The sequence below is a fragment of the Arachis ipaensis genome, chromosome B02 (assembly GCF_000816755.2).
Source record: "Arachis ipaensis cultivar K30076 chromosome B02, Araip1.1, whole genome shotgun sequence".
NCBI classification, from domain to species: domain Eukaryota; kingdom Viridiplantae; phylum Streptophyta; class Magnoliopsida; order Fabales; family Fabaceae; genus Arachis; species Arachis ipaensis.
This window is the reverse complement of record NC_029786.2, coordinates 104,297,301-104,320,055: the sequence shown is the minus strand read 5'-3', so window position 1 is coordinate 104,320,055 and position 22,755 is coordinate 104,297,301. Positions and strand designations below refer to the sequence as shown.

The window sequence follows — 22,755 nt, the reverse complement described above, 5'->3', positions numbered from 1 at the left end:
CTTCCATAAACTCTAATTTCTGATGTTCATTCATACACAAAAAAAAAAAAATCTAAAGAACAAAAAAAATTCTGAAGTATTGTTTAGTGTTCTTCATCTTCCCTGGATTTTCTTACATCTCTCTCAAAGAACGTCTGTCTCTCAATTCTGAAACTCTCTCTTCTCTCTCACACTAGCCCACCACAGTCTCTTTCAGTCTCACTCGAATCTCGTCTCAGTCACGCTCGCCGGCGTCTCCACGTGTCGCGGCCTTCCCTGGGATCCTCGTCGCCGGCCACAGAAGCAACTCGTCGGGTCGCCGTCGCTCGTCGTCTTCTGGTTTCGGGACCTCGCCGTCGCCGAGTCGTCGTAGACCGTAGTCCGTTGGTGAGTCCCTGCATCGTCGCTTCCCCTGTTCTGTCTTTTCCAAATTTTCCTTCTCCTTGTATTTTGAGATGATCTTATGTGTGTGGACATGCACGTGGCTGGGTTGGGATTGAAGAAATCCCAGTCATTCGGATCTTTGTTTTTCTTGTTCAATGTTCATCTCAGGTGCAAGATTTACACCTTATTATTCCTGACTATTTCTTTTGAGTGGAGCAGTGATACACGCCCGCTTTCTTATCAGCAGGTTAATATTGTGTACATTAAAATTGCACTTTCATGGATATTCTGATATTTTGGAAACTATGAGAGTAGACTATTAATTATTTCTTTATTATGCATATATATCAATTTTATAGATAAAGATAATGTTCCTAGTTATATAGATAAATATGAGTAGAAAAATGATACAAAACTCTTTCGTAATTATTGTCTATGTTCTTATTTTAGCATTTATCAGTTGTTAATTATTGTCTATGTTCTTATTTTAGCAATTCTATTGAAAAGTATTCCAAAGTGCATATTTTTTTGAACTACACTGTAAGTGCATCTGTTCAAGCAGGTCCTGTTTTTTTTTTTTTTTAATACTTTGATATCTGATTTCTTGACTGTCATTGGAATATGACCCGGTCATTTTATAAACACAGGTTTTGCTTGTTGTCAGCTCAATAAATTCTTATATGAATCAGATAAGATATTAACTGATTGATGAAACTGTCCTGTATGAACCACAATGAAAGAAATAAAAATTTCCTTGGAGATGAAATATACTGTTTTAAATTAAGGTTTCTTTTATAATGCATTATTTCTCTTTTTTTTTTGCCAAAAATTTAATTTATTCAGTCAGAAATCAAGGTAACAAAGTAATTCCGTTAAAGTCAAAACTTACTTATTTATTTGATGTAATTCCTAGGATACATGTCATTATTGTTTCATGCTCACTGAGAACTTGTATGGATATCTCCCTTTTTAAAGTTGGTGGAAAGCAGATGCACAGGCTGAATTTGCCTTTTTAATTGCAAAGATAATTTATAACAATGAAATTAAAGGATTGGTTGTCATGGTTAAATTTATAATTTACCTCTTAGGTCCTAGATATCTTAGTATGCTATGTCTTATGTTGCTCAAATTCATCTGTTGCATGAACCATTCATATATGTATCTTTCCATATATCTCATTATCTATTTTCTTAAAGGTGTGGTTTCTTTGATGATTCCATCAATATCATTGTTTATTTAGTTGTTAATCCAACACTTTGTTCATGTAAAATAAATTGAATGCTTCTAGGTTTGGGTAAAGTGGGGAGAGAGATGCCAGTTCATTGCCCAGAACAAGCTAGGTAACTTAATTGATAATTTTTTATAATAGATCAGTTGTTCATTCCTTCTTTGAATTGTCCAGTTATATTTAGGTCTTCCTAGTTTGTGATTAGTTCAACAATTGTCAGTGATTTGACTTTTAGGTTGGATAGTACTTGATTTTGTTACAAACTAGAAATTTGCTTCGATTCACACTTTCACTGTATCAACTGGTCTTTCACTCACTTACAGCTCATAACAAGCATGCCAGTAGCATTTGTCATAGTATACGGAAGATGTAGCTAATTGAAATGCAGATTTTGATTATTTGGGAAGTCTTTTGTGAACAAATTTTACAAAAATATATTCCTGTTGCCTCCATCTAGGCATGTTTATTATGCATGGCGATGCTCATTTAAATTGTTTAGGAAGTATTTTTCTTAAAATTTTACAAAAATATAATTATTTCTATACTTTTATTTGCATATATAATAAAACTTCTAATATCTGGTTTTAGTGCTTTTTGAGAAAAGGGATAGTTTCCTCGGTGCTTTTTTCAAACTTGTTATTATACCAGTTGCAATTTGGATTAGTATGACTTAGAGGATGTATCATTAGCTCATTACTTTAAACACAAACTATATTACGTTACTAACACAAGTTGAGGCTAAAATCATGTTTGGGCTTTGGGAGTTGGGACATAGCTCAGCTCAATTTTATTGAGCATATTTGAAATGAATTGAGACTTGGTTTGCATGCTTCAATTCATTAACTGGGCTACTTTTTCAATGCCAAGACAAACATGCACTATGATTCTAATTAGATCCAATGATAATTGCATAGTTAACGGAACTAGCTTTTCAAGGTTGAATTGGTGATTTTAATGAATAAGCTATAAACCTCAAAGTGTCCATATTGTTAAATATCCGATGTTCTGAATGCTGCATGACATCTACATCTTCAAAGAACTACCCTGAATTTAGTTTATAATTAATTTTCAGTTGAACCAGTGGGACGATCTTATTTTTCACTTCCTCCCGCCAGGCTCACCTTTCTTTCTGTTATATTTTTATGCTTACATATATTCTTTACAGGGATGACTTCCTGTCACAAAGTAGTTGGTGATATCAGTGCACTTAGGAGGTTGTATTATAATATGTACAAATTTTCTTATTTTACAAAAATAGTTTTGCACTTGGTTGACTCGGTTAAGTAACAATAGAAGAAGGAAGTATGTAATGCATGAATCATAATAAAATAATGGCCTAATTAAGCAACAAGATCCATTAGTTTACCTTAGGTTTCTTGAAATTTATTACCATGTTAATATTCTGGGGTAAAAAGTAAGTGAAAGATTATTGTGCGATTTTATGTTCATCTGTCCTGTGTTAGTGGTTTTTTTCCTTGGTACTGTTCACTAATTTAGACAAGTGCCTTTCTCTAATATGCCCTCATTTTCAGGAATGTCACAATACACATATTTCATAACAATTTGATCACCGGTGAAAACTCATATAGCAAACTCTCTCTTGTTGATTTGAGGAGCTGTTTGATTTAGCCAATTCAGATTCAACTGCCACTTCTCAGTACCAATTTAACATTACCGTTTGTTAGCTCTATAATGAACAGGTATTGTTCTCTTTTACTTACTATATACAACTTTTCTGGTATCCAATGTTTGCTTCCTGGTAACTGTTGGCATTAGATTATCAAGGCCTTTTTTTTAAATGTTCCTGCAGGCTAGAGATCTTGTCTTGATTTTGCAATGACTCCTTCTCATTGAAGTAAATATTTGTCATGGAATTTCGTAGCAGACATGTTAGTTTATTAGTTATGTATTTTTAGTTTTTACTGACTTCCTGAAGTTCCTTTCTAGCAGTAGCATCTATAGTTGTAAAGACAGTTGTCATGATGTTTTGAGAATATCTAGTAAAACATCTCAAGATGGTTAATAATAATATTATCGTTCTTTGGCAATAAAGGTCATTTGAATTGGGAGTTTGGCACAGCCCAATATTTTTCATTGTATGGTAATTTGTTTTTCTTGTTCAATGTTCATCTCAGGTGCAAGATTTACACCTTATTATTCCTGGCTATTTCTTTTGAGTGGAGCAGTGATACACTCCCGCTTTCTTATCAGCAGGTTAATATTGTGTACATTAAAATTGCACTTTCATGGATATTCTGATATTTTGGAAACTGAGAGTAGACTATTAATTATTTCTTTATTATGCATATATATCAATTTTATAGATAAAGATAATGTTCCTAGCTATATAGATAAATATGAGTAGAAAAATGATACAAACTCTATTGTAATTAGAACATACAAAGTAAGTATAATCCAATCAAGCAGTTTCCAGAACTCTTTCAAAATGCAGCTGTGAGTATATGCTGAGCAGGAAAAGAGGGGAATTTGTGTGATATTCAGTACAGTTTGAATAATATGTATCAGCTTTGCGTAGGGTCTTACATTTTGTAAAGGTCTAAAGGGAAGTTAGGGTGTTTAATGCGACCATTCAAATGGTTATTGTAATTGATATTAGTTCAGAACAATTGGAATTTTTAATTTATGCATGTTAAAATTGCTGATTCTATCTCCCTTTCTCTAATAATTCTTCATGCATGTGTACAGGATCTGCCACAGACTTTTCCTGGCCATCCATGGTTGGACACTCTCGAGGGACATGCTGCTCTTAGACGTGTTCTTGTTGTTTATTCTTTATGCGATTCTAATGTTGGATATTGTCAGGTGGATTTGATCTGCTCTTCCTTCTTATTCTGAATTATTTTCCCCTCTTAAGTTCTTGTTGGATGATCTAGCCTCCTTGTTTTCAGGATGCTTGTATTGTAGATCAGAATTGTAAAATTTAATACCTTAATAACTTAACTGTTACTGTTATAATGTGAATAAATGTCAATTTAGGACATTGTGCTATTTCATTGCCCTAGATTTACATTATTAAAGAGGCATTTGCACCTGTTCAGTTTAACTTTTGTTAGCTCGACATTTTATTAATAGTGTAATAGAGAGGAATTGGTTGTATAATAAAGTGGTGGTTTGTAATTTTGAAGTGTAAAGGTTTTGGAAAATCTTTACTCACTCTTGATCTCAACATCTGAGGGCAACAAGCAAAAATACGGATGTATTTAGGAAATATAAATTCTCTTATTAATTATTATACATATATCATGTCACTTTAGAGGATTCATTTGTGAATTATTTATCAACAAAAAATTATGAGATGTAGATTTATCTTTTTGGGGTGAGATGTCGCCAGTTTCAGCGATAATGGCAATGAAGAACGATCGATACTTATTTGATAGCTAATAACTACCTGAGTATTTAATTTCTGTTGACATTTATGTAAGCAATCCATTTAATTTTTTAAATAATTTTGGATAAAATATAATATTTAAAAAGGAGCATGTTACTTCCATGGGTGAATTATACTACAAGATCCACGGTTATATCTTACAAAACTTGATCTTCAATTATAATGGCAAAAAAGCTGTCAATTGGAGAATAAAACGATGCCTCCCTCCCATCTTGTTATTGGGAAAAATTGCATGAAAGAATGTAGCCAAGTACTAAAAAGGTCTAAACGAGAAAATTTACAGGATGACATTTCCCTTGGTTCTATAAACAAAAATGAATTTATCTTCTTTGCTCATTCTATAGAGTATGTTTTACTTCAATCTTTTAAAGGGCTGCGTCTTGGAATAAGGACAGGTTCAATGATGTATCATCTATTACATGCCCACACTGACCTATGCTTCATGAAATACCAAGAGAAGACTGCAGATGCAGATCATCCATCTCTGCAAGTTCTTTAGTAATTCATCTTGAGAAGCTATCAACCTTCTTCAGCATCTGTAGAGCAGCCCTACCACCCTCGACACAAGTAACTGTTGCCCTATATTTCTGTAAAACACCTTCTGCAACTTTTCTGTTCACTGCATTAGCATCAACCACCAAAATTCTTTTTTGTAATGATAGATTCCCAAGTTTGGATACTTTCTTTCTAGTTGTTTGCCTTTTTTCAATTCCAAGGGATTCTCTATAGGAGCAAACCAAAACACTCAGCCAAAAAGGCTTCATTAATATATCATCAATGACACCTAAACTAGAAGAGACTGTATAATCAAACTATGGAGTAAAGTAACTTTGGTTATTACGTTTGAATAAACATACAATCGAGTAAAGTAACAGAAAAAAAGATTTATCAACCGTAAATACTCATTCAGCCTTAATTATTTACAAAAGAACTTCTACTTTCAAAGTCCACTTGCATGGGGAATTAAATACTAAGAAAAAGCCAGCAAATATGGCATGGCTTATGGTTAATAATTCAAACTGTTACATAGAGATATTTAGGGAATAGCCAATTATAAAAAATTGTATTGAGTGGTTAAAGAAATGCAACGAATAAGGATGAAACAAGAGTTTGGCTACAGCCATAGACAACAATATCTAGGATACATGAAACCTGTTGGCTCTGCTTCCTCTAGAAATTTTTTTAACATCTTTGGATGGTACTCTAGAATCTCACAATATATAAGTTCTTCTACATCTTCCTTTGTTATCCTGCGTCTCTCAAACTCAAATTCCATCTTTGTAACTGGCTGGCAGAAGGTTTTCTCTCAACCTTGGCCAAGCCTTTAAAATATGGAGCCGCTAACGCCTAACAATATCATACACAAGATACCAAGTTAATAAAAGATTACCAAAGAAACTGAACCAAAGACGGATGAAAATTCAGAATTCAACCTCTTCAGCAGAAGGCCAATCTTTAGGCTCAAGGGCCAACATTCTATCTAACAAACGAAGAGCAAGGGGGTTTGCATTAGGAAACTTCTGGGAGAAAGGAACTGGCTTCTTCTTGGGTATGCTGCTCAAGTATCTCCGAGCTTTCTCATTCCTTACCTATTAATATGCAACCAAGGTTGCATTGAGTAAAAACTAAAACACACAAGACTGCAAAGAGGAAGGGAAACTGAAGAACAGATCCTAGCACACTACAAGATTTCTGCTTGTTTATGGAGATTTTTTTGTGGAAGTTTTGAAAAACCTCCATAACATATTTTATTTATGGCAAAATATAAAACCTCCATTAATTAAAACTAGTTTAAATTTCTAAGCCCAATTTTCTAAACCAATAGCCAGTGCCTAACCTACTCTGATTAAACCCAAACAAATTTAACTCCAAAAAAAAACTTAGACCAAAAAAATTAGAAGAGGAAGAAGAGGGAGAACACTACAAAAAAAAATATCCATTTAACCACATTTTTTTTAGGCTACATTTGAAAAGCGTAATATAGGAATAGGTTACGCTTTCTTCCGTGTTTCTTTTTCGTAGGAGAATAGAAAATACATTTGTGGCATCACTTGAAAATTGTAGCCTTAGATATTATAAATGTCACTTATAAAGTATAGCCTTATCTTAAAAGCTATGGGTTCACTTTTTACACTAAAAAGTACACTTTTAAAAAATAACCTATTTGTCAGATTTCAGGTACACTTTAAAAGTGCTATCTAATGTATCTCAGATCAAATGTCCAACACTTAATATTTTTTTTTTTTCAATTTTCGGCAAATAATACACATACAAACACTTAGCCAAATAAAATGAAAACATAAAAGTGTAAAACCCCAGCTTAGCTTTTCCCTTCTTCACGCCACCCCCAACCCAGAGAAGACTCTGCGCCATCACCACTCACTATAACATCCCTAATTTCTAACCCAAAATCCCCAAACTAACTCAGAAAATCCTAATTTCCCCGATTCCTAACCCTAACAGCCGCAACCTCACCCTCCTTCAACGTAACAAACAAAAGCAGCCACTGTAGAGAGAAGAAGGACCGGGAGAAGAAGAGAAGAGAGGAAAGGCCTGCCCAGCCGTCACCACCGCAGCGCCGCTGCAGCTATTGCCACCTTCAGAGCTGCGGAAAGTCGTCCTCCCTGCCGTCGAATGCCGTAGTTGCTGCGATTGGAGCCACTAGCGGGGGTGAGTTGCTACTGCCTTGTTGCCGTCCTAATCATATTCAACGTCCACTGCCCTGAGCTGTTTCTGCCCTTCAGTTTGTTGAGTTCGGATTCTTTGTGCTACTGTAACTGTCATTACTGAGGTGGGAACCAACGTTTCTGTTTGGCTGCTGCTGAAGGTCTTCCACCATCACTGGAGCTGCCCAGAATCATCGTGGAAGCTGCCAAGATATATGGTTGATTTCTAATTATGCCAAGACATCATTACTAATTAAGTTTTATGTTGATTTTTTTTATTTTATTTTATGTCCTGACTGCATTATAACTTGTAAATTCCATTTCCTTTTTGATATTCAATGTTTTGACAAACTGCCATGGTTTATAATCTATTGATACTTGCCATTTTCATGCTTAATCAGTCTGATTTAGAGATATTTTGGAGCTGACTAAGGCTTTTAACATGAAAGAGACTGAGGCAAAGGCATATATATATTTAAAATCCTGATTACTTTCCTTTAATGCATCACAGCCTTTAATGCATCAGCTTGCTCTTTTTATTTTGTTATGCTTCTGTTTTGTGTTGCCTCCTTAATAGTAAAAAAGATTAAGGAGGCTCTATTTTGTGTTTTAGTTAATAGTTTAAGGATTAAGACATGATATTGACTAATGAATATGAATGAATAGTATTATCCTATTGTGCATTTCACCAAAACTCCTTATTTAACAGCTAATATTATATATAGTTCTACGTTCCTAGTAATCTTAGTGGAAAGTAATTAGCTGAAGTTGCTGGTTTTTTGTTGCAAAGTGGTATTTAATTACTACACTCACCTAACTATATCAGCTTATAACTCTCGAGAGGTAGAATATCTACATAAAGGTAGTGATGCTTTATTTGAATGTATTGATTTTTGTTATCTATATAAAGACTTGTTTGAGAAGTGCATGGAGATTGCTCAGAAGTCTCTTGATGATGTACATGATGTTGTCCTTGATAGTTATTCAGATGATTGTTACTAAGAAAGTTATAGATTGTCCTTGATAGTTATTCAGTGTTGTCCTTGATTGTCTTATGGATTTTGTGCTGGAGTTGTAGATTTTCTGTTCTTGGTATTAGATTTCTTTGTTTTCTCTTTTCAAATAGGATATTGTGAAAAGCTTATTTTTGGTTTTATAATGTAACTGTTTAGGATGCTGGTTTCAATCGTAATCATTCCAGTGAAGTTTCTTCTCCGGTTGCTGGGCACTTTCCAGGTTATATGGACTATCAAGTAGGAATGAGACCACAGATCCCTGTTGAGAGAAAATGGGCCCTCGGGATTCAGGTGCAGTGTTTTACTTGGCTAAATATATAGTTATTAGACTTGCAATGCTGTTATGCTTAAATATATAGTTATTAGACTTGACTTTCTTTTACTGCTGGCTACTCTGGATATCTAGTCTATCTTTAAAGTTTTGCAGGTATTTAATTTCCTGATTATTTTGGTTTCTTCTCTAAATAAACTCTGTATATTTCTTAATATTAGACAAGTTGTGTTACTTGCAATAATAATACTCCTTTTTATACACTTCCAACTTTTCAATATAAAAAAAACTATAATTGAAAAAATAAAAAATAATTGTATACTATTTTCTAAATAAAAAAGTCAATAGGTTAAGATATAACAAAAAATAGTGTAAGTATTACTTCTCAATGTTAGAGTTGCTTATAGCTATCAAACAAGTTGGTATGGTCCATTTAGGCCTACTTGACTAATTATATATCAAGTATGTGCGTCTCTAAAATGAAAGCTTAGTCCATTTAAAAGAAATTCACTGAGCTAGATAAACTAGTCCATTTATTTTTATTTTTTATTTTTTATTTAAATAGGCAGTTTTTTATTAAAAAATTAAAAAAATGGGCTAAAATAACTTGAGATTGTTCTAAAATCTGGGTAAGGGAATTTAGCAGCCTTGATTTCAAAGTTAACAACAAAGTTATTTTATTGAGATTAAGTAGAGGTAGAATCTTGCAGGTGAGTTCTTTTATTTCAGATATCAGAGTTGTGTATTGTGGTGTACTAAGAAATTGTCTTGCTTCTTTGAAGAACAAGTGATATGCTTGTGTCTTATTTTATTTTCTGGATATAGTTAATCAAAGTGTGTGTTATCTGTTTCTTGGATATAGTTAATCATGTGTTATCTGTTTCCATTTATTTTTCATAGAGAGAATAGATGCAAACGGGGTAGAAATTGGTAACTCATGCAATGTTTTTCAACTTCATATGTTTAGTTTGAGTGAAGATTTGAATGGAACTAAAGTATTTATAACAGATTTGTGTTGAATGGTAGTATACTTAACAGATTTTTATAATCAAGTGTGTGCTAGAACTAGTTGCATGAAATGTTAGTCAGTGTCTATTTGGATTAGAAAGAATTCAAGAATGGAATACATGTATTCAGATTAGATTTGAGTTAGAGTTCATTGTGCACTACCACATACTGGTTGTGACTTGTGGCAAAACATGTTCTTTGGATTAAATCATGACTTAAAATCTGTTTATATGGATTGTGGAGTATCACTGCTTCTAGTAAGGGTCTAATGTTGTTTGCTGTAGGCTTATAAAGCATTGAATGAGTGGGTTATCAGGTGATTTATTACATTGTTGTTTCCTTCAATTAGTATTGAAATCAAGAATTAATTGGAAACTTTGGTCTATGAATAATTTGTAGGTAGAGGAGCGTGGTGTTCCAGTGGAAGAATTGTTAGAAGCTGATGAAGTTTTCTGCACCGGAACTGCTGTGGTTATCAACCCTGTTTTCTCTGTAACCTATTGGGATTGTGATACTGATTTCTGGTGGCATGTATCAATGAATTTTCGAATAATGATTTATTTTTCTGTGTGACATGTTTGTATTAATTCATCAACACTAATTCATCACTAAGTTATGGAGTTCTAATTAATACGAGCTCTTTGTTATTCACTGCTCTAATCAGGTTACTACTCTATCTTAAGAACCATCAATTGCTTGTTGGTTGTTACTTCTTTTACAATCTTTACCTTATTGTATTTATGAATCATCAAACAGCTGGAGCAGAGGTGCAAGCATTGGGCGTCATAGTGATGATAACAGACCCTACCTCAAACAGCGGCACTTTGCAGTCAGGATTCCACTTTCCATTACTCCTCTCTTTTATTGAATTTTATTTAATACTGTTGTTGACAATTTTGGTTCATCAAAGGTGGTGTGCTATTTAAATAATTATGGCAAGGATTTCAATGGTGGACTCTTTCGTTTCCGGGATGGCCAGCCAATGTCAATTATGCCAATGGCTGGAGTGAGTTTATACTCTTTCACTACTACCACTTGTGTTTTTCTTTTCTGGTCAAATGGTTTCTACTGCTAAATAAGGAGAGTGATTTCTCAAAATTTCATTATTGAAATGATTCAATGTAAGAGGAAATGTTTCGCTTTTTAATTTATTTTATCCTTTTTTATCTTTTAACAGGATGTTCTGATGTATACTGCTGACCAGCGAAACATTCATTCTGTTGATGAGGTATATTCAATTGTGCTCCTTTCTTGCATGCCCTTACTTACTTGGCCTTGTACATAATCTCTGTTTTATTTCAATTTAAATCTCCTTCTCCCGGACTCCGTGTCCTTAGAAGAAAAGGGATAGAAGAGAAAACAGGAAATCATAATTTTCATCTTTGATAATTACCTCATGGGAAACCATATTAATTCTTGAAAAGAGTACTTACTTTAGGGTACCATTCTAAAGATTCCAGAATGCTGAAATGAAATAGTCAAGGATGTATCTGGTGCTTTCACTGATTTATGTCAAAATATTATTTTGGTGAATTGGTCATATGAACTCATTTGATCTTCTTTACAATTTGTGTAACTGAATTATTAGTTTCTGAGGAAGGTGTGAATTTGATTGAGGGTAGCAACTAGCAACTAGCAAGTAGCAACAATAAGAGAAGAATCCTAGGTTTACTTTTGTGGCTTCATGTTTGGTTTCTATCCTTTTTAACTCTCATTTTTCTTTTTTTTTTTTCTTGCAAAACAGTTCTAGCTCTCTGAACTTCAAAGAAAGTTGTCTATATTGATGACTATAACACAAGAAATCATTGCCACCGAGCTTAAATTATTAATTTTTTTTATATAAACAGGTCTAGCTAAAGGTGTTGCTGTTGGAATATCTATAGCTTGAACAAGTGGGGTTCTGCCATTATTAATTTGTGCTTGTGTTAGATATTTCCAGAAGAAGGAAAAAGAAAAAATTAAATTGCCAACAGAAGATTTTATATCAAGTTCAACCCAAGATGGTAACTGTATTTTATTGAAATTCTAGGCTTCTTAATCTACTATTTGTTTCTTTCTATTTGATTAAGTTATATTAACTATGACACAATGTTAAAATGTTCAATGAATTAATTATGTTGTGATCATGAATTCATAATAATAACACTTTTTGTTTCTTTTTTCCTTATCCTTGTAAAGCATCTAGCAGTGGTGAATATGAAACTTTAGGATCCACAGCTGCTAGTGCTTCTGGCCTTCCAGCAATTATGGCGGCAAAATCGATGGAATTCTCTTATCAAGAACTAGCCGAGGCTACAAATAACTTCAGCTCTGATAACAAAATTGGTCAGGGTAGATTTGCAGCAGTCTATTTTGCAGAATTGAGAGGCCAAGTAAAAGCAAGCCAATTATATCTTTAATAATGTTATATAATCTTCCAGAATTAAAAGGAAAAATAAATTATCTTTGACCATTAGTAGCTTATCTGCATAATTTTATTGATAGTTAAAGATAGTAAAAATGGTAGTTAGGCATTTGGCAAACGAATAAAATTGATGAGACGTGGCAAGGGACCACATACATATACATAATAAATATAATAATAATAATACTAATAATGCTACAAGATTAGTGGTCCTATCTATATATGATTTTGCAAACCCTTTGATGAAAATTTCAATGCTAGTTGGTGAAGATCAACACAAAAAGTCCACAAAACAACAAAGAGGTGGTGGAGCCATGAAGGTATTAATATGTCAGCATGAAAGGTAGCTCTAAATTATAAAATGTTCTTCTATTGTTGTGTTCTGTTCTAACCAAAATTCACATAGCAGAAACCCGTGAGCATCACAGTGTAACTCTCACAAGTTTTCATAACAGTGAGTTCCATATAGGAATAATAACAAGCAAAGATTTTTGTATATAAATCCAAGGCTATAATCTGCAGCTTTTGGAGTGTTTAGCAAAGTTGAAATTAAAGATATCATATATCTCTTGATGAGTAAGCTTCTATAATATGATTTTTTTAAGAATGTTATGTACCAAACTTAATCATCAGCCTTTAATTCTGGATGGTTTCATTTTGCAGGATATTAGGAAGAGTTAATTATCTTATGGAGATTTCATCTGAATTGGTAATAACATATTCATATCTATAGTTTAGCACATGTATGTTATCAAAATCAATTATGAAATTTTTTGCATTATTGTATATTATGTATATGCAAGGTATAATGGAGGATCCTAATAGCTTTCTCTGGCACTTCAGCTCTATTGATACTTGTGCCTAACTACCATTTTAACCATTTAGTTCTTTATCTCACACTGTTCCTGTTTATATCCACCGTGATGTGAAACCTGCTAACATATTAATATATAAGTACTTCCGTGAAAAGGTTAGTTTATTGTAATATTCTTGGTAATAATCATTATTTTCCAATTTTTGTTTTCTTTTTTCTGATGAGACTAATATTAAAACTGTCTAATAAGGTTTTGGAAATTCACCAGGTTGCAAATTTTGGGCTAACTAAACTTAGGGAAGTTGGAAGCTTTTTATCACTTCATACTCGTCTTGTGGGAACATTTGGATACATGCCTCCAGTGTAAGAACTTAGTTGTTAATTGTCTTGGAACATAACAGTAAATATTAGAAAATATAAAATAAGTCAACGAAAGTTGTGGTTGATACAATTTATAGATTCTGAATGTCTAAGAACTTGGTTTGACATGACTGAATTTATAGATTCTTGGGTTGGGCATAATGTCAGATGTGAGTGTTATCTCTACTTTAGTGACATCTTTTTTCCATTCTTGATTCAAAATGATATCTTCCTTTGATTTTGGTCATCTCTGCTTTGTATATTATTGATATTTTGCACCCAATTTAATGTTATCTCTACTTTAGCGGATCAAAATGCTTCAACCAGCTAAAGGTTGTTATGGGCGCAGCACCAACAGTAAGTTTTACTCTCATCATTATGATCTTGTGTTATCAGAATGTGAACTTCATATTATGTTTCTATGTAGATTGAATTTTAACAAATTGCTAAATTATGCAGATACTTCTGGCAATCAAATCAGAAGAAAACAAGCTACAAGAAGTCATGGTTGGATTAGCAGCAAATGTTTTCACATTCATGTCCTCTCAGGAATCAAGCTATGTATTTCAAGAAGCCGGAATCATTGAAGTTGAACTGGCAAGTATACTAGTACATATTCTCAAGAAGCACAAGTATCCGGCAACAAAGGTGCTGAGGATAAGGAGGTTTGCCATAGAGTTTGCGATTTGGATGATGAAAGACAAAGCAGAAAACATAGATACCTTCAAGCATATGGGAATGGAGAAGGTGCTGGAAGGTGTATTAGAAATCACATCAGAGCTTGAAAGCTTCAATGTTTTCTCTGGTACTGTTGGATTGAACAGGCACAATCTAACAATTCACTCACTGGTTGAGACAGCCTTCAAGTTGCTGGAAAATAGGTGAAGTAATACATCACTTTTGAACCATATTGTAAAATCAGTAATCCATGTGTTGAGCAAAAATTGTAAATTTGTAACACTGTACACTGTTGTTTGTTTTGTGTAAATGTGTATTATCCCACATTAATTTTGATTTTGGTTTTGGTTTTTGGTTCTGATGGTTATTTATTTATTTTTCCCTCTAGATTTGATTCTTCAGTCGAAGAATCAAGGCTTTATTGATTTATATCAATAAGGACCAATTATTAATGAAAATTCAGGAGGAACACTTTTCAATGCTATACTCCATGGCATTTATATTTATTAAATTTTGATATTAAAAAATAAATTTTTAATTTCAGAGTATGTAAATGAGATGAGATTAAGAATGTTTTTAAATTAAAAAGAAATAAATAATTATAGGATTTGTGGAGGTTTGAAAATCTCACAAAATAGTTCATTTTTATTAAATTAAAAAATCAATTTGTGGGGGTTTTCAACTGCTACAAAAGTGATTTAAAACCCCCCACAAAAGTTTAATATAAAACCTCTACTAAACATACATAAAATTCTCCACTAAATAGATTGCGGAGGTTTTTAAAAACCTCCGCAAAAGCACCTTAAATTTTTTGGGGTTTTAGAAATTTCTACAAACTATTTGGAGGGGGTTATAAACCTCGACAAATAAAAAAAATTGCCACAAATAAACAAAAACCTTATAGTGGCAATGGCTTCAAGAGATGGTGTTTCAAGAAGATCAGTCATGAGATCCAATTGATGGACAACATTCTTCCTAGGGAAAAGAGGCTTTCCAGTCAAAAGTTCTGCGAAAATGCATACAATGCTCCATATGTCTATAGCTGGTGTATACCGGAAAGAAAATGGTTTCAGGTAATAGTGATTTACTGAGTGAAATATAATAGATAAGTGAAAGACACACAAGTAGATTCATAAACCAACTAAAGTATTTAGCATATGACAAGGAAGCATAAACATTTGCAAGACCAATTATTATTTATTAACCACGCGCAAGCCCCATATCCAGCACACAACTAAAACAGTAACAGAACAAAATTTCAATCACCAAAAGAGTATAAATTCATACATAGGTAATAGATACATTCACAAGTCACCACACATATCATCTCCTACCTTTCAACATCCACTAAATTTCTCCCCAAAAAATACAAAACACCAATCCAAAACATATTAAGATACATACATGTAAATCTAAATATACATATGAGCTGAGTAACTTTACCTTTTTTCTTTGATCAGGCAGCATCTTCAAATTTTTTACAATATATTATATACTATATTTTGATTATCCATTTTTTTTTAAATTGATTAAGAAACAAATTTGTATATTTTCGGTTTAAAAAATGAATTTATATTTTAAATTATTTTTTTCATGTTTTTTGATCAATTATGTTTATTCATATAAATATTTTTTACTTAAAAAAAGTAAAGAATAATTCCAACCCAATTTCATCCCAAACAAATTTAATAACATCCATTTTTATTGCATAAAGCCATAATGAAAACTATTCCTAGAAATTTGTCAAGTTCACTCTAAGTTAGCCAATTAGCCATAATCACTCTTGTAAAGCTGCTCTCTAATTAAAAATAAAAGCTAAAAACTGCTGTACCTACAATACATTGTCATTATAGCAAAGTTTTGAAATCAAACTGGTTATCAAACCGTTCTAACTACTGATTTACTAGTTTAATTGGTTTGACTGTAGTTCAACCAAAAAAACTGTTTTTTAATAAAATAATACATAAAATATAAATACACAGAGTAAAACATAATTATAATCTAATATAAACTTTAAAATATCATCAAAAGTAAAAATATTACTTAAACCACAATATTATGATCTTTTTCATAATACAAACTCAAAAGTCAAATTAAAAAAAAAAACCATAAAATGCCATATGATAAACTATTTAAGATTATTCACAATCCTACACCACACAATTATGAAAAATCACAGTTTACAGATTAACTAACAACAATTATTCAAGATTATTCACAATCCTAACCAACACAATAATGAAAAATCACACTTCACATATTAACTAACAACAACTATTCAAGATTATTCATAATCCTAAACCACAAAGTAATGAAAAATCACAGTTCATAGATTAATGGATAACAATTATTTAAGATTATTCACAATCCTAAACCACACAGTAATGAAAAATTAGAGTTTACAAATTAACTAACAACAATAACAGTTAAAAAAAATCTAAAAGAGAGCAAATTGAGTAGTGAGCACAGGAAGACAGGGAGCACGACTGGAGGGGCTGACCCGGCTGAAGGGGTGGAGCGCGGTAGAACAGAGATAATATATATTAACTATAATCACAAATTAAACTATTTTAAATAAAGTAATTTATATAACGATAATCTCATTTATTGTTATAAATACTGAATTAAATAAGTTATTATTATTTTTTATTTGAAATTATTTTTTATTAAACTAACCTCAATATTAAATATCAAATAATGCAAAATATAATTTCATACCCACTTTAATAACTTTACCATATATACAATAATGTTTCTCATAAAACTTAAGCAAAATAAATTATTTCAAAACTATTTACCATCCAAATATAAAGTAATAATTCTGATATAAATTAGCTTATATATAAACATTAAAGTAATTACATATATATAATTATTAAAACGACGCCATTAAAACACTTATATTTGAATTCAAAATAAATGATTTTAATCTCAAAAAAGATTGTCAACAATACACTGTTACCAAGACATTTGTTCCAACCAAAAATACTGAACCTCAACATCCATTACAACAAATAAAATAGGTAATACTCCAGAAAAAATTTGCTTATTCAAGACATCATTTTTATTTCTAATTTAAATTATTCATTGATTATAGGAACCAACTTCGCCAATACTAATATCATCAGACGAAGATCACATACCCATCAAAAGATTAATTAGAAAGAAAATCATACAAATTTAAGACACATATTTAAAAAAACATACATGCAAAGATGAAATAAATAACACAATAGAAAGTGCATACAACTCAACAATTCATAAAGAACATGTCTTCACAATAACTTACGACAGAAAAAAGAAAATAACAACTCTAACAACAATCAAAGCAAATGTAAAAATTTTTTTTGAAAGAGAGGCAAATATAAAAGTTAAATTACCAAATAAAAATATTACTTTGTACAATTTTAACATCCAAATTTTTTGTACTACAAATTATTTTAAACAAAACACCTTTTAAATTTAACTTTAATTTGAACATATTTAATTTAATTTACAAAAATAACAATTTTTAATATTTATTATATACTATCATTAATTTACTTAATTTACTGCCCGGTTCTCATTCCAGTGGATATATAATATAGCAAGGATGCCGGCCAGCATTTGATCCTAAACTGCTACATCCTTTTGCATAATAAGTGTCATCATCACTTGATTATTTTAGTGTAATTCATAAATCAATATATTTAAATACAAATTATTTATATTTAGACACATTTAGTCCACACAAATATATTTGGTGACTGATGAACTTATCTTGTTACTGAAACCACATTTGAGTGCTTTCATGAAATGAATGAAGAAATAGTATAACAGGTTCTAACATAGCAGACAAACACAAGCATAGTTGATGGAATCCAAATCCAAAGCATCCTTCAACCTTGCTTTGAATCTCATTCTCTTACTTCTGAATTTGCCACTGAGAGTAGTTCTTAGTGTTGATGAATACAGCATAAATGACTTCCCACTTGATTTTGTCTTTGGTTCTGGGACAACTGCATATCAGGTTCATCTTTAATTTCTTCATATATACATAAATAATGTAATATATGATTGTTTTTATAAGAATATATATATGTATATAGTGGGAAGGAGCTGTTAATGAAGATGGAAGAACACCTAGTGTTTGGGATACCTTTGCCCATGATGGTTGGTATTGCTATTCCATTTTGTCTTTTTCATGAGTTTGTTTTCTTAATTTTTTTTTTGTGTTAAGTTAAAAAAAAGTGTTATTTTCTAGTTTCAATGTATTTCCACAGGTTTATTTTCAGTTTTCTAGAGTTTTGTTTGAAAAGTTAAAGAAATTAAACTTTTTTCAATATTAATTAAGGATATAGAAAAGCACAGGTTCAAAAGCATGCAGAAGCAGAACATATTAGCATAAAAGGTATTAGTTAGCATAAAAGTATTAACATACTATATAGAGTATTAACATACTTTTATGGATTCACCTAACCTTTCTCTTTGCATAATACAAGCTAGGTTGAGCTTTGGTCAAATTGATTCTGGTTATCAAATATTATATAAGTGCGAATAATCATTTTATACCCTTTTTAGTAATTTTATCATATAAAAACAGTTTAATCATTAGTCCTTATGATTTTTACATTTTAGGTTCTTAGTACTAAAAAATGGTTTAGTTATATCTATTGTTTAATTATGCACACATGCATTCCTCTCAAATTGAAATTCACAGGTGACATGCATGAAGAAAATGGAGATGTAGCCTGTGATGGATACCACAAATATAAGGTGAATAGACATGGCCCTAGCTTCAATTTATATTCCTTTGCCCAATAATGCATTGCTTGCAGTTCGCCTGTTTGTTGAAAGTCCTGAAAAAAGTTTTAACATTTTAATTGTTTCTTTGGGAATATATAATGCAGGAAGATGTGAAGCTGATGGTGGAAACAGGCCTTGAAGCCTATAGATTCTCCATTTCTTGGTCAAGATTGATTCCAAGTATATAATACTCAAACTTGTGTACATTTTTATTTCTTTCTTCATTAAAGGCTTTTCTGAATGCATTTGAAAGTTGTGATTTTCTTTGTTCTCAGATGGTAGAGGACCTATCAATCCCAAGGCATTAGAGTTCTACAACAATCTTATCAATGAATTGATCAGCAATGGTTTCATATGAATTTCTTAATTTGTAGAACCATACTTTGAAAATTACTTCCAGAACAGAACAAAGTTGCAGTCAGTTCTGATTCTTAAACTGATTTATCCATTTGTGCCTTGAGCAGGAATCCAACCACATGTGACACTAAACAACTTTGATTTTCCACAGGCACTTGAAGATGAATATGGAGGATGGATTAGTCCTCAAATGATGTATTTCTTGATCTCTTGCACTGTAATGTTGTTAGCATTAGTTCATGAAACTTATACTGAATTAATTACTTTATGCACAAGGATGTAAATCCTCCAGTTCACTTTATTTTCCTTATTGTTATTATCATCTTGCTTAGCTTCTTCATATGATAATAGGCCTTTCACATTCATATGTGATTTAGCAAACCCTATGCATTTAAAAAAAAACTAACGGATAAATTACTTGGTGTGTGTGAATGCAGAAGCGACTTCACAAATTATGCAGATGTGTGTTTTAGAGAGTTTGGTGATAGAGTATTGTATTGGATCACTGTGAATGAGCCAAATATGATTGCTCTAGGTGGTTATGATCAAGCAATCGTACCACCTCAGCATTGTTCTCCTCCATTTTGTGTTAACAAAAGCATCAGGGGAAACTCAACAACTGAGCCTTACTTGGTAGTTCATCACATTTTGTTAGCACATTCTTCAGCTGTAAGATTGTATAGGACAAAATATAAGGTATAATACTATAATACCAGACCTTTAATTTTTCCACAGAAAAAGAGTGTATATTTTACTTCAAATCTTACTTTGTATTTTTTTTCTAAAATTACTTTGGAAGTCTCTATAATTTCACTTAATTTTCAATTTGTTAGTATAGTTTAAAAGTTTGTAATAAAGTTCTGTTATATATATATTTTAAATTCGATCAAATCATTATAATTTAGACAGTTCTAATTAAGTCTAGTTACTATACTAACATTTTTCAATTAGGTTCTTCTAGTTCAAAAGTTTGTAGCAAGTCCTTATATTGTACATTAACTTTCAGAAGAAAACAAGCATTTATAATCCAATACAATATAGGAACTTAAATACAAACTTTCAAACTAAGGAAACCAAGTGAAAATCAAGTGAAACTCTAAGACCTCCAAAATAACATATATAATCTTTATTATATTCATGTGCTATTCCTTAATAATTTCTGTATGTGGTTAAATGGCAAGAAGTTCAACTCATATACAAGAAAAGATTATTCTGACCCTCAATCTATTTATATTGGATTTAGTCTCCTTGCTGAAAATTGTTGACCTGGTTGCAAAAGAATGTGATTCCGGAGATACATGTCTGAAATTGCAGGACAAACAACATGGATTTGTTGGTATCACTATCTACATATTTGGGCTTTTCCCTCATACAAATACAGAAAAAGACAGAACAGCAACTGAAAGATATCGAGATTTTACTGTTGGTTGGTTAGATACAAACACTACACTAGTTCAATTCACTTCTCTTTTGCTTTTATTTTCATAGTTTTTCTTCTTAAGACAAGTTAACATATATACATAATATGAGTGTATCAATGAAGTTACAATTCATGTTTAACCTTTTTATTCTCAATAGTGTCGTTGGGCAGAAATACAGAAACATAAAATACAATTTGTTTGAAGGATATAGATACAAAAATAAATAAGTAACTTATGTAGAAAAAAATTGACTAATTTTTGTCCATCCGAAAAAGGAGAGTCTTGGAGATGAGTTGTCTCTGTGTGAGCTAAAGGTCACAAATTCAAGCTGTAGAATCAGTTACTAATGCTTGTATTAGGTTATGACAGCCTACATTACACTCTTTGGGTATGACCCTTTTCCGGACCTTGTGTAACGCAAGATACTTTGCACAAGCTATCTTTTTCTTGTCCATCCGGAAATTGGGGACAATGGAGACGGAGACATAACTATTTTGTCTACTCTCTATCTCAGTATTTGTTCTGAGAGACTTACCAAATACAGCTTATCGACCACTAGGCCTAAAATGTGCTTTATTCCATTGAACATGATACTATTTTTATTTGATCTCAAGTTATTAACACATTTGAGAGCTTCCTTTTGGGTGAAATATTCTCAAGGAACTTTTATGTCAAGTTTCTGTGCTGGTTATTATATAAGTTAAGATATTGTACTCTTATTTCCCTGCTCTATTGCAGGATTATGGAGCCATTGTTGCATGGAGACTATCCCATTTCCATGAGAGAAACTGCTGGTGCAAGAATTCCATCCTTCACGAATCGCGAATCTGAACAGGTTAAGGGTTCATGTGATTTCATAGGTTTAATTCACTACACCAATGCTAATATCACAGATAATAGTGAAGCACTGAAGAACAATCTGAGAGATTACACAGCAGATATAGCTGCAAAACTAATCTGTAATGAAATTTCCAACTAAATGAACTTTCAATTCTCTTAACATTATTTGATAGTTTTCATTCATGTCCACAACTATATGTACTGTTCATTTATGAATAATGAGTACTTTCTTGGTTTTGGCAGCTGGACTGAATCCATTTTCAAATGAAGAGGTGATTCTTTTCTTTCCTTTTTCATTTTTTTTACCAGTTACATCACTTTACTGTACAACTAATGTGGCTTTGAATGCTTTGACTGAATCAGTACCCCGTCGCACCGTGGGGTTTACAGGAAGAATTGAATAAATTCAAGCTCCGCTATGGCAATCTTCCTATATTCATATATGAAAATGGTAAATCCCTTTCACTTTGGCATTTCTGATAGTTCTGTATTTTTGAATAAGAAATCATAGATGACCATTAGATTCACATAGAAGATTATTCACATACCTACTCCGATAAAAAAAAATGTTATGTCTCATCATCCTGATAAGTGAGCATCTTAAGTTCTATGGAAATTATGACTGAATTACTGAATCCTTGGAGGATTTGTTGAAGATGGGTTTGGTGAACTAACGAAATGAATTACTAATTGCACTAAATTTAACTGCTTGGTGTATGATATAGATCAAGATACTTTAGTGGTATAGATTTAGTAGAAATTTATGTTAAGATTTAAATTACTTAACAATTTTAGTGCATGATATGCTAAGTTTAGGTTGAAATGCATGCATTTTATAATACTGTATAGTTACTGATAAAGATTTGGTTTGCAACTTTGCATTATCATGTGGATAGGTCAAAGAACACCAAGCAATGCATCATTACAAGATGAGTCAAGGGTCAAATACTTGCATGGATATATTGGTGCCACACTTGATGCCTTGAGGTATGGAAAGTGCATCTAGATTCTTCTATTTTTGTGCTTTTGAAATACTAGAGTTAACATTTTTTTCAGAACTGATTCATGGAAATTAAAAAATATTTTGCATTCGGATGGCTTTATAAAATACTAAAGTAAAAGCTCTTCCGTATTC

General features: G+C 31.9%; 2 protein-coding genes and 2 long non-coding RNA genes across 32 annotated transcripts in view; 3 read left to right on the top strand and 1 right to left on the bottom strand.

Annotated features, from left to right (window-relative positions):
* LOC107626156 lies at positions 7–4,613 on the top strand. Of its 5 annotated transcripts, none has more exons than XR_002358119.1 (7): positions 7–366; positions 532–610; positions 1,652–1,703; positions 3,124–3,291; positions 3,402–3,446; positions 3,727–3,805; positions 4,298–4,613. It is a non-coding gene; the product is annotated as an uncharacterized LOC107626156 (long non-coding RNA). The 5 variants fall into 5 exon arrangements; XR_002358120.1 differs by lacking the exon at positions 532–610 and adding an exon at positions 482–531; XR_001617493.2 differs by having other exon boundaries at positions 482–610.
* Positions 4,384–6,843, bottom strand: LOC110269083. The gene is made up of 2 exons (XR_002358122.1): positions 6,434–6,843; positions 4,384–6,347 (listed from the first exon to the last, which is right to left on the bottom strand). It is a non-coding gene; the product is annotated as an uncharacterized LOC110269083 (long non-coding RNA).
* On the top strand, positions 7,262–14,575 carry LOC107626154. Of its 15 annotated transcripts, none has more exons than XR_002358116.1 (13): positions 7,263–7,884; positions 8,839–8,973; positions 10,361–10,625; positions 10,718–10,967; positions 11,139–11,189; positions 11,809–11,964; positions 12,140–12,333; positions 12,627–12,708; positions 12,775–12,941; positions 13,029–13,074; positions 13,448–13,542; positions 13,845–13,896; positions 13,999–14,201. XR_002358116.1 is itself a non-coding variant. In XM_021116492.1 (12 exons), exons 8-12 carry the CDS (start codon positions 12,608–12,610, stop codon positions 14,422–14,424), a joined length of 738 nt encoding a protein of 245 aa, XP_020972151.1. In that variant the 5' UTR covers positions 7,289–7,670; positions 7,745–7,884; positions 8,839–8,973; positions 10,361–10,625; positions 10,718–10,967; positions 11,139–11,189; positions 11,809–11,964; positions 12,140–12,607; the 3' UTR covers positions 14,425–14,575. The 15 variants fall into 15 exon arrangements, 6 of the variants coding, with proteins under 6 accessions (XP_020972151.1, XP_016184437.1, XP_020972153.1 ...); XR_002358117.1 differs by having other exon boundaries at positions 7,264–7,884; positions 12,627–12,685; XR_002358115.1 differs by having other exon boundaries at positions 7,262–7,884; positions 12,140–12,685.
* Positions 17,834–22,755, top strand: part of LOC107626153 (putative disease resistance RPP13-like protein 1) — a 76,349-nt gene continuing 71,427 nt past the window's right edge. For 6 of the 11 annotated variants that reach the window (XR_002358094.1, XR_002358097.1, XR_002358098.1 and 3 more), the window contains exons 1-12: positions 17,836–18,226; positions 18,306–18,369; positions 18,917–18,972; positions 19,107–19,182; positions 19,278–19,349; positions 19,467–19,554; positions 19,797–20,055; positions 20,674–20,789; positions 21,519–21,739; positions 21,864–21,892; positions 21,984–22,071; positions 22,517–22,607. Coding sequence is in view for 3 of the 11 variants with exons in the window: in XM_021116475.1 (XP_020972134.1) it covers positions 18,071–18,226; positions 18,306–18,369; positions 18,917–18,972; positions 19,107–19,182; positions 19,278–19,349; positions 19,467–19,554; positions 19,797–20,055; positions 20,674–20,789; positions 21,519–21,739; positions 21,864–21,892; positions 21,984–22,071; positions 22,517–22,607 (1,316 nt within the window). In the remaining 8 variants the exon portion in view is untranslated. Of the gene's footprint in view, positions 18,227–18,305; positions 18,370–18,916; positions 18,973–19,106; positions 19,183–19,277; positions 19,424–19,466; positions 19,577–19,796; positions 20,056–20,673; positions 20,790–21,518; positions 21,740–21,863; positions 21,893–21,983; positions 22,072–22,516; positions 22,608–22,755 lie in introns of those variants that run through there. The other 5 variants (XR_002358099.1, XR_002358100.1, XM_021116477.1 and 2 more) reach the window with 5 other exon arrangements.